The 15,970-nt window shown below is 43.5% G+C and overlaps 2 protein-coding genes across 3 annotated transcripts in view; one reads left to right on the top strand and one right to left on the bottom strand.

The window, feature by feature from the left end:
• The first annotated feature begins 522 nt into the window (after positions 1 to 522).
• LOC110515025 (GTP-binding protein SAR1b) lies at positions 523 to 6,492 on the top strand. The gene is made up of 7 exons (XM_036959872.1): positions 523 to 610; positions 1,044 to 1,116; positions 2,597 to 2,716; positions 2,827 to 2,892; positions 3,161 to 3,264; positions 3,460 to 3,591; positions 5,527 to 6,492. Exons 2-7 carry the CDS (start codon positions 1,059 to 1,061, stop codon positions 5,641 to 5,643), a joined length of 597 nt encoding a protein of 198 aa, XP_036815767.1. The 5' UTR covers positions 523 to 610; positions 1,044 to 1,058; the 3' UTR covers positions 5,644 to 6,492.
• Positions 6,493 to 11,304: 4,812 nt separating this feature from the next.
• The window catches only part of LOC110515875 (testican-2-like), a 113,019-nt gene continuing 108,353 nt past the window's right edge, over positions 11,305 to 15,970 (bottom strand). For both annotated transcript variants that reach the window (XM_036959871.1, XM_036959870.1), the window contains exon 12: positions 11,305 to 13,141. In XM_036959871.1, the coding sequence (XP_036815766.1) occupies positions 13,002 to 13,141 (140 nt within the window). In that variant the 3' untranslated portion in view covers positions 11,305 to 13,001. The remainder of the gene's footprint in view (positions 13,142 to 15,970) is intronic.

Here is a 15,970-nt window from a genome sequence, read left to right as displayed (position 1 = left end):
CTGCCAAGAGGAAACGATGGGAGCTACTAGATGCAATGTCTAAATATAATGCCTATGATATAATGCAGAGGATGTGAGGTATTTTATGGGAAAGGTAGGTGAAAGGTGAACGCCATAAACCCTATTTATTTGCACCCCATTATTTCTATCTCTACTTTGCACATTATTCCACTGCAAATCTACCATTCCAGTGTTTTACTTGCTATATTGTATTTACTTCACCACCATGGCCTTTTCTTGTTTGCCTCTACCTCACCTCATTTGCTCACATTGTATATAGACTTATTTTTCTACTGTATTATTGACTGTATGTTTGTTTTACGCCATGTGTAACTCTGTGTTGTTGTATGTGTCGAACTGCTTTGCTTTCTCTTGGCCAGGTCGCAATTGTAAATGAGAACTTGTTCTCAACTTGCCTACCTGGTTAAATAAAGGTGAAATAAAATAAATAAATACAAAACAATGCAATATACTCCCGCACAGCAGGCGGCGCTATTGCGCCACCGGGGTGGTTAGGAAGTTCCCGAAGTCACGTCGAAGAACAATACAATCAGCTGTTCGTTGATCGAATCCGCAAAAACAGTCTAACCAAAGCTGTCATTGTCGACAGGTAAGCTTTTGGTAGCTTTATTACAAATATTCAGTCATTTATATAGTTACATAAGGTTACGTGTGTTCCGTCATACATTTACTTCGAAAGGGAGAGCTGTGTGTCTGTCTTAAGAGTCCTTAGTCCACATGAGGCCAGGATTTCAGATAAGCTGATAGCCACGTAGCCGAGATAGCAAGCTAAGTTAGCGATCAGCTGGTGCTAACTAATAGCATGCTAGGATAAGAAAATACTTGTAATTGTTGTTGATAAACCTAAAGCTGGCTAGCATCAGTAGCAAGTGCATTTGTGTGAAGAGAGCCTGTAGCTATCAATATAGTCATGATGCAAATGTAAAAAATACTGCTGATCCAGTGAGACAAGTTGATCCCGTCTTGACAAGTTGTCAGTGTGCTAACTAGCTAGATAACTTCCCGATTGTTTTCTTTCTTAGGCAAAGACCAGTGAAATGTCATTCCTCTTTGATTGGCTCTACAGAGGCTTTAGTGGTGTGCTACAGTTTTTAGGTAATCTCTGATTTCACGTCAATGACTTCAAATATATTATCAGCAGGGTGGGTATAATGTATTATTGGCAGGGTGGGTATAATGTATTATTGGCAGGGTGGGTATAATGTATTATCAGTAGGGTGGGTATAATGTATTATCGGTAGGGTGGGCAGGGTGGGTATAATGTATTATCAGCAGGGTGGGTGTGATGTATTATCAGTAGAGTGGGTATAATGTATTATCGGCAGGGTGGGTATAATGTATTATCGGCAGGGTGGGTATAATGTATTATCGGCAGGGTGGGTATAATGTATTATCGGCAGGGTGGGTATAATGTATTATCGGCAGGGTGGGTATGATGTATTATCGGCAGGGTGGGTATAATGTATTATCAACAGGGTGGGTATAATGTATTATCAGCAGGGTGGGTATGATGTATTATCGGCAGGGTGGGTATAATGTATTATCGGCAGGGTGGGTATTATGTATTATCAACAGGGTGGGTATAATGTATTATCAGTAGGGTGGGTATAATGTATTATCAGTAGGGTGGGTATAATGTATTATCGGTAGGGTGGGTATAATGTATTATCGGCAGGGTGGGTATAATGTATTATCGGCAGGGTGGGTATAATGTATTATCGGCAGAGTGGGCAGGGTGGGTATAATGTATTATCGGCAGGGTGGGTATAATGTATTATCGGCAGGGTGGGTATAATGTATTATCGGCAGAGTGGGTGTAATGTATTATCGGCAGGGTGGGTATAATGTATTATCGGCAGGGTGGGTATAATGTATTATCGGCAGGGTGGGTATAATGTATTATCGGCAGGGTGGGTATAATGTATTATCGGCAGAGTGGGTGTAATGTATTATCGGCAGGGTGGGTATAATGTATTATCGGCAGAGTGGGCAGGGTGGGTATAATGTATTATCGGCAGGGTGGGTGTGATGTATTATCAGTAGGGTGGGTATAATGTATTATCAGTAGAGTGGGTATAATGTATAATCGGCAGGGTGGGTGTGATGTATTATCAGTAGGGTGGGTATGATGTGTGTTACGTTCCACCTAGAATCTTCCAAAAAACATTGTAAATATCAAGGATGCCCACAAACAACGAATACCAAGTAGCATGATCAATTCACCTGGCTAACTAGCTGCCGAATTAGGCATCAACTCACCAGGTAGCTTATTCTTAATGTTTGTCCGTAGGCTACCAGAGTGAGGACAGACATTTTGCATAATAAACGTGGTGAGTGAAAAACGTAACAAAATATCCCACCCTCTCTACCCGGTATCTTATTCTGCCGCTATACAACTTTATATACGTTGTTTGTGGGCATCCTTGTTATTTACGAAGTTTTTGGAACAGATTCCTGTTGGAACGTTCCACACATGATACCCACCCTGATCAGTATAGTACTGCACGTCACAATGAGTGGTGGTGTGTTTTTACAACTCAAAAAGTTGAATTAACTTGTCAATGTACTTTCCCAGGTTTGTACAAAAAATCTGGAAAGTTGGTTTTCCTGGGGTTGGATAATGCTGGTAAAACAACCCTTCTGCATATGCTGAAAGATGACCGACTTGGACAGCATGTGCCCACGTTGCATCCAAGTAGGCAGCATCATCTCAAACTACTTCATTGTGTTGTTTTTACGTCCCAATAACGGCAGTGAACACAATGTCAGTCGTTTTTTTAAAATGTGTTTTGTTTCTCCCTGAAGCATCGGAAGAGTTGACGATAGCTGGAATGACATTCACTACGTTTGATCTGGGCGGCCACGTACAAGGTAAGACTTCGGCCTAACTAAGTTGGACACTGCGTCTTTCTAGGGTTTGGTCAGCATCTTGACTCATTACATTGTCTTTCTAGGGTTTGGTCAGCATCTTGACTCATTACACCATGTCTTTCTAGGGTTTGTTCAGCATCTTGACACATTACACCATGTCTTTCTAGGGTTTGTTCAGCATCTTGACACATTACACCATGTCTTTCTAGGGTTTGGTCAGCATCTTGACACATTACCTCATGTGCTACATCTTCTGTCTCTTTCACAGCTAGAAGAGTTTGGAAGAACTACCTGCCGGCTATCAATGGAGTTGTCTTTCTGGTTGACTGTGCCGACCACGACCGCCTTACAGAATCCAAGATCGAACTTGATGTAAGTCACTTCCACTGCACACAATGGGCCTAATTTATCAACATTCATTGTGAAAAATGCATACACAAAACCCACCCGTTGAGGCAGCCCAGTTGAGGCAGGTTACACCAGGACACACAACAAACATTCTCACTGTCCCATCTGTCTCATTACTCAACCTCTTTCCTGTGTGTGTGTGTGTGTGTGTGTGTTCAGGCTCTGTTAGCAGATGAGACCATCCTCTCTGTGCCTGTGCTGGTCCTGGGTAACAAGATAGACCGTCCTGAAGCCATCAGTGAAGGGGGACTGAGAGAGGCGTTCGTTCTCGATGGACAATGCACTGGAAAGGTAAGCATAGAGATAGATGGAGCCTATGGAATTTGTATCATTATTATATTATCATTATCTTTTTTTTTTAAAGTCCATTTCAGATGAGTGTGTAACACAACTAACGTGTGTGTGTGTCTGAATGATGTGTGTGTGTGTGGTACAGTATTCACGTTCTTTAGATATGCTGTAGAAAATGTTAGTGGTACTCCAGTCTATTTTCACCTCATTTATCACCTGATTTACTTAACAAAAGCCCCATCTCAATAGGTGGTCCAGGCACAGTGCCCTTCGGAAGGTATTCAGACCACTCAACATTTTTCCCACACTTCCACTGAGCCTTTCCTCATCAAGCTACACACAATACCATATAATGACAAAAGCAAAAACAGGTTTTTAGAAATGTGGGCAAATTCATATATATATATTTTTTTTAAGTATAAGTATTCAGACCCTTTACTCAGTACTTTGTTGAAGCAGTGATCACAGCCTCCAGTCTTCTTGGATATGACATTACAAGCTTGGCACACCTGTATTTGGGGAGTTTCTCCCATTCTTCTCTGAAGATCCTCTCAAGCTCTGTCAGGGTGGATGGAGAGTGTGGCTGCACAGTTATTTTCAGGTCTCTCCAGAGATGTTTGATCGGGTTCAAGTCTGGGCTCTGGCTGGACCACTCAAGGACATTCAGAGACTTGTCCTGAAGCCACTCCTGCGTTGTCTTGGTTGTGTGCTTAGGGTCATTGTCCTGTTGGAAGGTGAATCTCTGCCCCAGTCTGAGCTCCTGAACAGGTTTTCATCAAGCATCTCTCTGTGCTTTGCTACGTTCATCTTTCCCTTGATCCTGGCTAGTCTCTCAGTCCCTGCCACTGAAAATCATCCCCACAGCATGATGCTGCCACCACCATGCTTCACCATAGGGATGGTGCCAGTTTTCCTCCAGACGTGACGCTTGGCATTCAGGCCAAAGAGTTCAATCTTGGTTTCGTCAGACCAGAGAATCTTGTTTCTCATGGTCAGTCTCTTTAGGTGCCTTTTGGCAAACTCTAAGCGGGCTGTCATGTGCCTTTTACTGAGGACTGGCATCCTTCTGGCCACTCTGCCATAAAAGCCTCATTGGTGGAGTGCTGCAGAGATGGTTGTCCTTCTGGAAGGTTCTCCCTTCTCCACAGAGAAACTCTGGAGCTCAGTCAGAGTAACCATTGGGTTCTTGGTCACCTCCCTGACCGAGGCCCTTCTCCCCTGATTGCTCAGTTTTGCCGGGCGGCCAGCTCTAGGAAGAGTCTTGGTGGTTCCAAACTTCTTCCATTTACGAATGATGGTGGCCACTGTGTTCTTGGGGACCTTCAATGCTGCAGACATTTTTTGGTACCCTTCCCCAGATCTGTGCCTTGACACAATCCTGTCTCGGAGCTCTACGGACATTTCCTTCGACCTCAAGGCTTGGTTTTTGCTCTGACAGGCACTGTCAACTGTGGGATCTTTATATAGACAGGTGTGTGTCTTTCCAAATCATGTCCAATCCATCGAATTTACTACAGGTGAACTCCAATTAAGTTGTAGAAACATCTCAAGGATGATCAATGGAAACAGGATGCACCTGAGCTCAATTTCGAGTCTCATAACAAAGGGTCTGAATACTTATGGAAATACGTTTATTATTTGTATTATTTTTATATAAATTTGCAAAAATGTTTAAACCTGAGGAAAACAAATAATTCAATACATTTTAGAATAAGGCTGTAACCTAACAATGTGGAAAAAGTCAAGGTGTCTGAATAGTTTCTGAATGCTCTGTATGACATGGCACAAGTGGGTAAAACATTCTTATTATTTTTTTAACCTTAAGTGTGTGTACATTACAATATTTAGACTTGGGATAATGTTTTTCAGCAGAAAAAAAGGTGAAGTTGCTGGAGTGGTCTTTTATAACAGCTTGTTCCTGTTGTTCTTCTCCAGGGTAACGTGTCGTTGAAGGATCTGCAGGCACGACCTCTGGAGATTTTCATGTGCAGTGTCCTGAAGAAGCAGGGCTATGGAGATGGCTTCAGGTGGCTGGCACAATACATCGACTGACATCTAGGCAGCGGTTCTTTTACTAAACGGACTCCCATCTTTCTGGGGGGAATGAAGAGGATAAGCTATCAAATGAAATGGCCCATATCGTCCCCCCCCCCCCCCAACCCCATGTGGAAAGATGTGAAGCTCCCAATAATCAGCTTTCTGATTGAGTACATCTGTCAATTTCAGCATTAATTGGTCAGTTTTAAAGGTTTCTATCTATGCAAACTTTTAAAAGTGGTTCATGGTCACAAGATTCAAGATGGGTTTGCGTGTAAGTCCATTAGTTAAGTATAACGTCGACCCGTTCTCTGGCATGTAAAATTAGAGTATCCGATTCTACCCCAACAGATTTGATCATAGCTGCAATTCAAGCTACAGTATACGGCAGATGTACCAATGTAGAACCTTTTATAAGGTATACTGTGAACTTTTTAAATTATTTCTGAAAAATGAAGGACCAAGCGATTTTTAAATGAAATAGATTATAAATGATAAGGATATTTATGTGAATGGTGGCGGTACAAATGCTTGTACATAGCAGTCCTACCTAGAATAAGATGTTCTTATCACTAAGAGGACATGAAAGAGGATAGATAGACTGAGCAGGATTATTCCAACAGACCCAAGTTCCAATCGCATCGAATAGAACGTCATCTAAAGTTTAGGGGCGGAGTCCATTTGACCTGATTCTGTTTCTATACATGGCGTGTATATCCCAAATGGCAGCATATTGACTATATAGTGCACTACTTCAGAGAACCCATACTTTCTATGCCCCCCCTACAAAAGTAGTGCACTAAATAGGGAATAGGGTGCCAACCCTGATCAAAAGTAGTGCACTAAATAGGAAATAGGGTGCCAACCCTGATCAAAAGTAGTGCACTAAATAGGGAATAGGGTGCCAACCCTGGTCAAAAGTAGTGCACTAAATAGGGAATAGGGTGCCAACCCTGGTCAAAAGTAGTGCACTAAATAGGGAATAGGGTGCCAACCCTGATCAAAAGTAGTGCACTAAATAGGGAATAGGGTGCCAACCCTGGTCAAAAGTAGTGCACTAAATAGGGAATAGGGTTGACATTTGGTACGCGTCCCGGGGGTTTGAGATCAATTGTAATGGTCCACGCAGCTATTGCCTTCAATGCACTCAGCCAAAGACGTATGCAAACTATTTTGCAAGTGACTTTGGGATGTTTACATATAATAGACCTGGGGGGGAGGGGTTATAGTAGGTGATGTAATGTTTGTCCTACTACAGTTTAATGAATGAATGGCTATAGTGCCATGATATGCAGGTACGTTGTAACAGGCCAGAACAAGAGACCGCCATTGCCATCATTCCATGGTATGCAGCAATAAAGCGGAATGACCATCAGTGGCCACTGCAATGGTAATCTTAACAAAAAAAGGCTATGCTACTCTACTAACACAGCTCTGGCAGAGGTTTCGTTGATAGATAATGGTCCCTTTTTCAATCAAGTCTGGTTTAAAAACACATATATTGGTCCCTTTTTCAATCAAGTCTGGTTTAAAAATAGATATTTGGGCCCTATTCAATCAAGGCTGGTTTAAAAATAAATCCCACTTGCATGCTTTGAGTGTTGTACTACTCAAGGAAACACCAGATAGCCTGGGCACCAGTTTGAATAGGGCTCTTGGTCCATGCCCTTTCCTGTTCGCAGACCTGGGTCGTGTTCATTAGGCACCAAACGGATGAAAATGGACTGAAACGGCACTTGGACAATGGGCACACTCATTTTCGTTTTCAGTTGCAAAATGTTTAAAAATGTTTTCCGTTGCAGGCCCTAAAATGAACACGTCCCCAGATATTTCTAGTAGAGGTCGACTGATTATGATTTTTCAATGCCGATACCGATTATTGGAGGAACAAAAAAGCAGATACCGATTAATCGGCCGATTTATAAAAATAAAATGAAAAGTATTTTTGTAATAATGACAATTACAACAATACTGAATGAACACTTATTTTAACTTAATATAATACATCAATAAAATCAATTTAGCCTCAAGTAAATACTGAAACATGTTCAATTTGGTTTAAATAATGCAAAAACGAAGTGTTGGAGAAGAAAGTAAAAGTGCAATATGTGCCATGTAAGAAAGCTAACGTTTCAGTTCCTTGCTAAGAACATGAGAACATATGAAAGCTGGTGGTTCCTTTTAACATGAGTCTTCAATATTCCCGGGTAAGACATTTTAGGTTGTAGTTTTTATAGGAATTATAGGACTATTTCCCTCTATACCATTTGTATTTCATTAACCTTTGACTATTGGATGTTCTTATAGGCACTTTGGCATTGCCAGTGTAACAGTATAGCTTCCGTCCCTCTCCTCGCTCCTCCCTGGGCTCGAACCAGCAACACAACGACAACAGCCACCCTCGAAGCAGCGTTACCCATGCAGAGCAAGGGGAACAACTACTAGAAGTCTCAGAGCGAGTGACATTTTAAACGCTATTAGCGCGCGCTAACTAGCTAGCCATTTCACATCGGTTACACCAGCCTCATCTCGGGAGTTGATAGGCTTGAAGTCATAAACAGCGCAATGCTTGACGCACAACGAAGAGCTGCTGGCAAAACGCACGAGTATGCTGTTTGAATGAATGTTTACACGCCTGCTTCTGCCTATCACCACTCAGTCAGATACTTAGGTACTTGTATGCTTGTATGCTCAGTCAGATTATATGCAACGCAGGACACGCTAGATATCTAGTAATATCATCAACCATGTGTAGTTAACTAGTGATTATGATTGTTTGTTTTTTACAAGATAAGTTTAATGCTAGCTAGCAACTTACCCTGGCTTACTGCATTCGCGTAACAGGCAGTCTCCTTGTGGAGGCAGGTCGTTATTGCGTTGGACTAGTCAACTGTAAGTTTGCAAGATTGGATCCCCCGAGCTGACAGGTGAAACTCGGTCGTTCTGCCCCTGAACAAGGCAGTTAACCCACCGTTTCTAGGCCGTCATTGAAAATAAGAATGTGTTCTTAAACTGACTTGCCTAGTTAAATAAAGGTATCATTTTTTAATTTTATTTTTTAATCGGCAAATCGGCGCCCAAAAATACCGATTTTTCATAACAATTTGAAACTTGAAATCGGCCCTAATTAATCGGCCATTCCGATCAATCGGTCGACCTCTAATTTCTAGGCCTACTAGTAAATCTTCTTTGTCATTCTAAGCCTCTGTCATTTGCAACATTTCTTATTATCTTGATGTCAATTTAATTTGAATCTGAAATGGCCATCACTGACATATTTTAGTTGATTTATTATTTATTATCAGAATGAACTAATGGGAACCGGTACTTCCAGCCACGTAGGCTAATACTGCCTTATAGTTTAAATAGAGGGGGATGTTTCGGCAGTCTGATTCAGCCTTTTGATCATCTACTTGTCACATTTCCTGTCTGCTGTGTCGGTCATTTATTGAAATGATTTATGATGTCCATGATGTGAAGTATTGGCTTTGTGATTCAGACAAATCTGTGGTTGAAATGCTGCAGGTACTCCTTGACTATCAGTACAATGATATGAGAGTACGTCTGTAGCTCTGAATCTCTGGGAATAACAGCCTTTATATCAGCCAGCCTTGGGCTCAGTTCCATTTCAATTCAGGAACTAAAACTGATATTCGCATTTATTCTCAAAGCTTTTTAATGAGGGAAAAATTTAATTGGAGTTTCAGTTTCCTACCTGAATTTAAATGAAACTGACCCCCAACGCTGCATATCAGTATTTAACTATTGAGTACCATTAGAGTTTCTGTATTCATTGTAAATAATGTAAAATGGAGATGGTCTCTTTCTTTGTACAATTCATTATCCCGGAGCTGACAAACACGCAGGTTGTATCCCAAATAACACCCTATTACCTACATAGTGCACTACTTTTGACCAAAGCCCTATTTGACCCTGGTCCAAAGTAGTGCACTATAAAGTATAGGTTGCCATTTGGCACATAGACATTATTACTGGATGTACTTATGATAACTCAGATCATTTTAACGTGAGAAATTCCATAAATATTTTTAACAATCATTCCTCACTTGTCATGTTTTGTTGTAAGGCTGTAAAGATAAAATTGCAAATGCTACACATCCACACTTCTAATCTACATGTGATAATAAAGTATGTTTGAGATGAGCAGTATTTGCAAATACTGTATAACTACGCCATTAACTCTAAATATAATCTTCGGTACAGGGCTGTTATCATGCAACTTCCAAAGAGTGCATCATAGCATATCTCTACCCTCTCCTTTAGGTTTTATATCAGAGTATTGTTGGTGATGTAGAGTCCCAAATGGCACCCTATTCTTTATAAAGTGACCATTTGGGATGCAGACGGCACTTTGAGCCTGTAGGCCTACATTATTGATCTGCTTCCAGAGTGGTGTCCTCTTCTGCCTGTCGCGCCACAAGGACAACAGGGTCGGAACCACTGAGCTAGGGTCGGAACCACTGAGCTAGGGTCGGAACCACTGAACTAGGGTCGGAACCACTGAGCTAGGGTCGGAACCACTGAGCTAGGGTCGGGACCACTGAGCTAGGGTCGGGACCACTGAGCTAGGGTCGGGACCACTGAGCTAGGGTCGGGACCACTGAGCTAGGGTCGGGACCACTGAGCTAGGGTCGGGACCACTGAGCTAGGGTCGGGACCACTGAGCTAGGGTCGGGACCACTGAGCTAGGGTCGATACCACTGAGCTAGGGTCAACATCACTGAGCTATGGTCGAGACCACTGAGCTATGGTCGAGATTATGACCGATGGTCGGGACCACTGAGCCAGGGTCGGGACCACTGAGCTAGGGTCGAGATTATGGCCAAGGTCGGGACCACTGAGCCAGGGTCGAGATTATGACCGATGGTCGGGACCACTGAGCCAGGGTCGGGACCGCTGAGCCAGGGTCGGGACCGCTGAGCTAGGGTCGGGACCGCTGAGCTAGGGTCGGGACCGCTGAGCTAGGGTCGGGACCACTGAGCTATGGTCGGGACCACTGTGCTAGGGTCGGGACCACTGAGCTAGGGTCGGGACCACTGAGCTATGGTCGGCACCACTGAGCTAGGGTCGAGACCACTGAGCTATGGTCGGGACCACTGAGCTAGGGTCGGGACCACTGAGCTAGGGTCGGGACCACTGAGCTAGGGTCGGGACCACTGAGCTAGGGTCAACATCACTGAGCTATGGTCGGGACCACTGAGCTATGGTCGGGACCACTGAGCTAGGGTCGGGACCACTGAGCTAGGGTCGGGACCACTGAGCTAGGGTCGGGATTATGACCGATGGTCGGGACCACTGAGCCAGGGTCGGGACCACTGAGCTAGGGTCGATACTGTTGAGAGTGCAGTTTCATTTCCTGACGCCGGGAGGCAGTTTAGGACCAATGAAATGAAAACCTGTCTCCACGTTCAGCTCTGACATAAACGGCCATTTTAGGTGACAGGGACTCGGCAATAAAGGATCCTATAATTGTCCATGTGCGTTGGCTTTGTTTTTAAACTCTCCATCGTCAGTCATTTTGTGGATCACATACAAGTACACATCACTATATTTCTAACTATTCAACAGAAGTCAACGCCAGAAAGGATTCAGAGATTTACCTCCCAAATCTTGCAGGAGAGTTGCTGTTTGTAAAGTAGTACTGGAAATGCAAGAGGTTTTTTGGGGGCCCCAATGCCTTTAATAGTAAAGTGCTCAGCCTAGGAGAAGTACATTCATGTTCACTATAACATGCCACATACTAAAAACAACTGAAGTGATGGAATAATAATGGCAACGATATACTCGTAGATAAACCATCTAACGGTGAGATTTCAAGTATACACACAGAACTTCAAGTAGCATATACGCGTTGTTTTATGAACACCAAAATAAAGACTGAGAATAGAACATCGACTGACACCATTCTTTGAAGTGATTTACAGAGTTCCCATTGGATAAGGTAGTGTCTGCATCATCCCAAATGGAATACCATTCCCTATATAGTACACTACTTTGGACCAGAGAGTCTGTATGAGCCCTGGATAGAAAGTAGTGCACTATATAGGGCATAGGGTGTCATTTGGGATGTTACCCTTGGTGGTGTAGGTTGATGGGACAAGTAATATACATTCTACAAGTTTTGAGTTGAAATAACTCAATAAGTAACAAAGTTCCCATAGCAGTTTCATAAGAGATATTAGTAGTTATTGTGTCTATGTTAATCGATATATATATAGTATTTTAAAGGTTTATAAACCGCCGAGAGCCGTGTACATCAGTATTCCTTTTAGCAATAAAGTAGCACAAAAGCCTTCCTTCATAACAAGCCTGTTTGTCAGTCCTGAATTTACCTACATAATGCACGAAAACACGGTCATTTTCACAAATGATCCAATGAGCAACATTACTTTGACGACATCCGCGTCAAGAACTTGTTCTCAACTAGCCTACCTGGTTAAATAAAGGTGAAATACAATTTTTTTTTAAATAAAGATCGAACCGAGAAATATGCTCCGTTAAGAAACCTTTAAGAGAAAAATAATAATTTCTCTCAGTAGTGGAATCACCCTCTAAAAGAGAGGCTTGCATCCCAAGTGGCTCCCTAATCCCTGCATAGTGCACGACTTCAGACCAGAGCTTTATGGGCCCTGATTAAAAAGCTGTACACTATAAAGGGAAGAGTGTTCCATTTGGGATATAGAGTAGTCTAGTCTCGTTGTCCTGCTTCATAGATCATAGCTACAGGATTTATATACGCAGCAACTCTGATTTTGACAACACAACCAGGTAAATAGTGAACCCTTTCCCACCGTCTCAGGTCTCAATCCGTTCCATTTTTAGCAGATCTGCGATTTCAATATTCAAGCAATTGTTCACAATGGAACATAAATGTATGATACTAGATGCATTTCTGACAGTAACATTTTGATGGCCAGATTATCAGATGATAGTTCTCTATGGTGAAACAGAACGCTCTCTTGCTTACAAAACAGAAAAGAATGAAGCAATAATTCACATATTTAAGACAAAAACTAGCAATCTCACCACTGTACCCCCCCCCCCCCCCCCCCCCCCCACCTCCCACTCCCCAGATCCACACGTCGACAATAGAGACAGAATTCCATGCCCCGAAATCCCCAAATCTTTTGCTGTTAGGAGAAAAAGATGCTTGCATCCCAAGTGACACCCTATTCCCTATATAGTGCACTACTTTTGACAGACCCCCTATGGGTGTCCCTATGAGACCTGGTCAAAAGTAGTGCACTACATAGGGAATAGGGTGCCATTTGGGATGCAAGCCTCAGCCATCATCCCTGTAGTTGTAGGCCAGTGGATCCATCCTGACCAAGTTCTCCGTTTGGGTTCAGTTTCTACCAGATGTATCCTCCGTCGTCTGCCTCCCCCTCTTCCTCTTCCTCCTCCTCCGCCTCTTCTCCGTTCTCCTCCTTCTCTTCCTCATCCTCCCATCCCACGCCACTCCCAAAATCTCCGGAATATCCCAGCAGTTCATCTGGAGCGAGGGATGAAATGAAAAGAGTATTTCTCAGTTAACAATTCCTATGATTTCATGTGAGAAAAGACTTCAGGTAACATACAGTAGGTAGTTAATACTGGTACATAGTGCAGTCTCTCCTTGTCCACACACTGCTTTCAGGGTAAGGAAAGAAATGTGTATTTTATATTTCAAATGAACTATCCCTTTAATACTGCTGAAATTCAAACCGACCACACTGTGCTGCCGTGGCCATCCCACTGCTCTGGACTGTTCAGTACAGTGTGATGTCCACACAGTGCATTTGTTTCAATCCTGGTCTTAATATAAGACCAAAAGTAATTTTGTTTTAGTCCAAAACAGCCCTACGGTCCTATACAGCCCTACGGCCCTATACAGCCCTACACAGCCCTACGGTCCAATACAGCCCTACGGTCCTATACAGCCCTACGGTCCTATACAGTCCTATACAGCCCTACGGTCCTATACAGCCCTACGGTTCTATACAGCCCTACGGTCCTATACAGTCATACAGCTCTAAACTCCTATACAGCCCTACGGCCCTATACAGTCCTATACAGCCCTACGGCCCTATACAGTCCTATACAGCCCTACGGTTATATACAGCCCTACGGTCCTATACAGCCCTATACAGCCCTACGGTCCTATACAGCCCTACGGTCCTATACAGCCCTACGGTTCTATACAGCCCTACGGTCCTATACAGCCCTATACAGCACTTACGGTCCTATACAGCCCTACGGTCCTATACAGCCATATACAGCCCTACGGTTCTATACAGCCCTACAGTTCTATAACAGCCCTACGGCCCTATACAGCCCAATACAGTCATACAGCCCTAAACCCCTATACAGCCCTAAACCCCTATACAGCCCTACACCCCAATACAGTCATACAGCCCTATACCTCTATACAGTCATACAGCCCTATACCCCAATACAGTCATACAGCCCTAAACCCCTATGCAGTCATACAGCCCTAAACCCCTATACAGCCCTACAGCACTATAGCCCTATACAGCCCTATACAGTCCTACAGCCCTAAACCCCTATACAGTCCTACAGCACTATACCCCTATACAGCCCTATACAGTCCTACAGCACTATAGCCCTATACAGCCCTATACAGTCCTACAGCCCTAAACCCCTATACAGTCCTATACCCCTATACAGCCCTAAACAGCCCTAAACCCCTATACAGCCCTACAGCCCTAAACCCCTATACAGCCCTAAACCCCTATACAGCCCTAAACCCCTATACAGTCCTACAGCGCTATACAGTCATACAGCCCTAAACCCCTATACAGTCCTACAGCCCTATACAGCTCTAAACCCCTATACAGCCCTAAACCCCTATACAGCCCTAAACCCCTATACAGTCCTACAGCCCTATACAGTCATATAGCCCTAAACCTCTATACAGCCCTAAACCCCTATACAGCCCTAAACCCCTATACAGTCATACAGCCCTAAACCCCTATACAGCCCTATAGCCCTAAACCCCTATACAGCCCTAAACCCCTATACAGCCCTAAACCCCTATACAGCCCTAAACCCCTATACAGTCATACAGCCCTAAACCCCTATACAGCCCTATAGCCCTAAACCCCTATACAGCCCTATAGCCCTAAACCCCTATACAGCCCTATACCTCTATACAGCCCTACAGCCCTAAACCCCTATACAGCCCTAAACCCCTATACAGCCCTAAACCCCTATACAGTCCTACAGCCCTATACAGTCATACAGCCCTAAACCCCTATACAGTCCTACAGCCCTATACAGCTCTAAACCCCTATACAGCCCTAAACCCCTATACAGCCCTAAACCCCTATACAGCCCTAAACCCCTATACAGTCCTACAGCCCTATACAGTCATACAGCCCTAAACCTCTATACAGCCCTAAACCCCTATACAGCCCTAAACCCCTATACAGTCATACAGCCCTAAACCCCTATACAGCCCTATAGCCCTAAACCCCTATACAGCCCTATAGCCCTAAACCCCTATACAGCCCTAAACCCCTATACAGCCCTAAACCCCTATACAGTCATACAGCCCTAAACCCCTATACAGCCCTATAGCCCTAAACCCCTATACAGCCCTATAGCCCTAAACCCCTATACAGCCCTATACCTCTATACAGCCCTACACCTCTATACAGCCCTACAGCCCTATACCTCTATACAGCCCTATAGCCCTATACCTCTATACAGCCCTACAGCCTGTAATACTAAAGCAATTGAACACGAGAGGGCGAGCTAAACAACTTTTTAAGCACAGCTGTGCTGCGGTCATAGTTAGGAGGCGAAGCAAAGTGCTGTAAGTGGAGGGAGTACAGGGCTTAGCATGTCTCTCGAAGAGGCTAACAACAGATTTTGGCTTGAATAGTCAAGTAAATTGATTACGGGAGGAGGATTGCTTTAAAGCAGTATTCAAATGCATAGGATGTAGTGATCCCCAGTACAGTAGCCATATCTAGGAAAAACAAAAGTTCCAAAGGCTGGGCCTAATATTCAACAAGCACAACACTTACACAAATGACTGATGATTGGCTGGGAACAATTGATGATAAAAAGATTGTAGGGGTTGTTTTGTTAGACTTCAGTGCGGCTTTTGACATTAGTCTGCTGCTGCTGGAAAAACGTACGTGTTACGGCTTTACACCCTCTGCTATAATGTGGATAAAGAGTTACCTGCCTAACATAACACAGAGGGTGTTCTTTAATGGAAGCCTCTCAAATATCATCCAGTTAGAATCAGGAATTCCCCAGGGTAGCTGTTTAGGCCCTTTTCATTTTTCAATCTTTACTAACGGCATGCTAC

This window comes from Oncorhynchus mykiss, chromosome 23 (assembly GCF_013265735.2).
Source record: "Oncorhynchus mykiss isolate Arlee chromosome 23, USDA_OmykA_1.1, whole genome shotgun sequence".
Lineage (NCBI taxonomy): Eukaryota > Metazoa > Chordata > Actinopteri > Salmoniformes > Salmonidae > Oncorhynchus > Oncorhynchus mykiss.
This window is presented reverse-complemented; position numbering and strand designations above follow the sequence as displayed.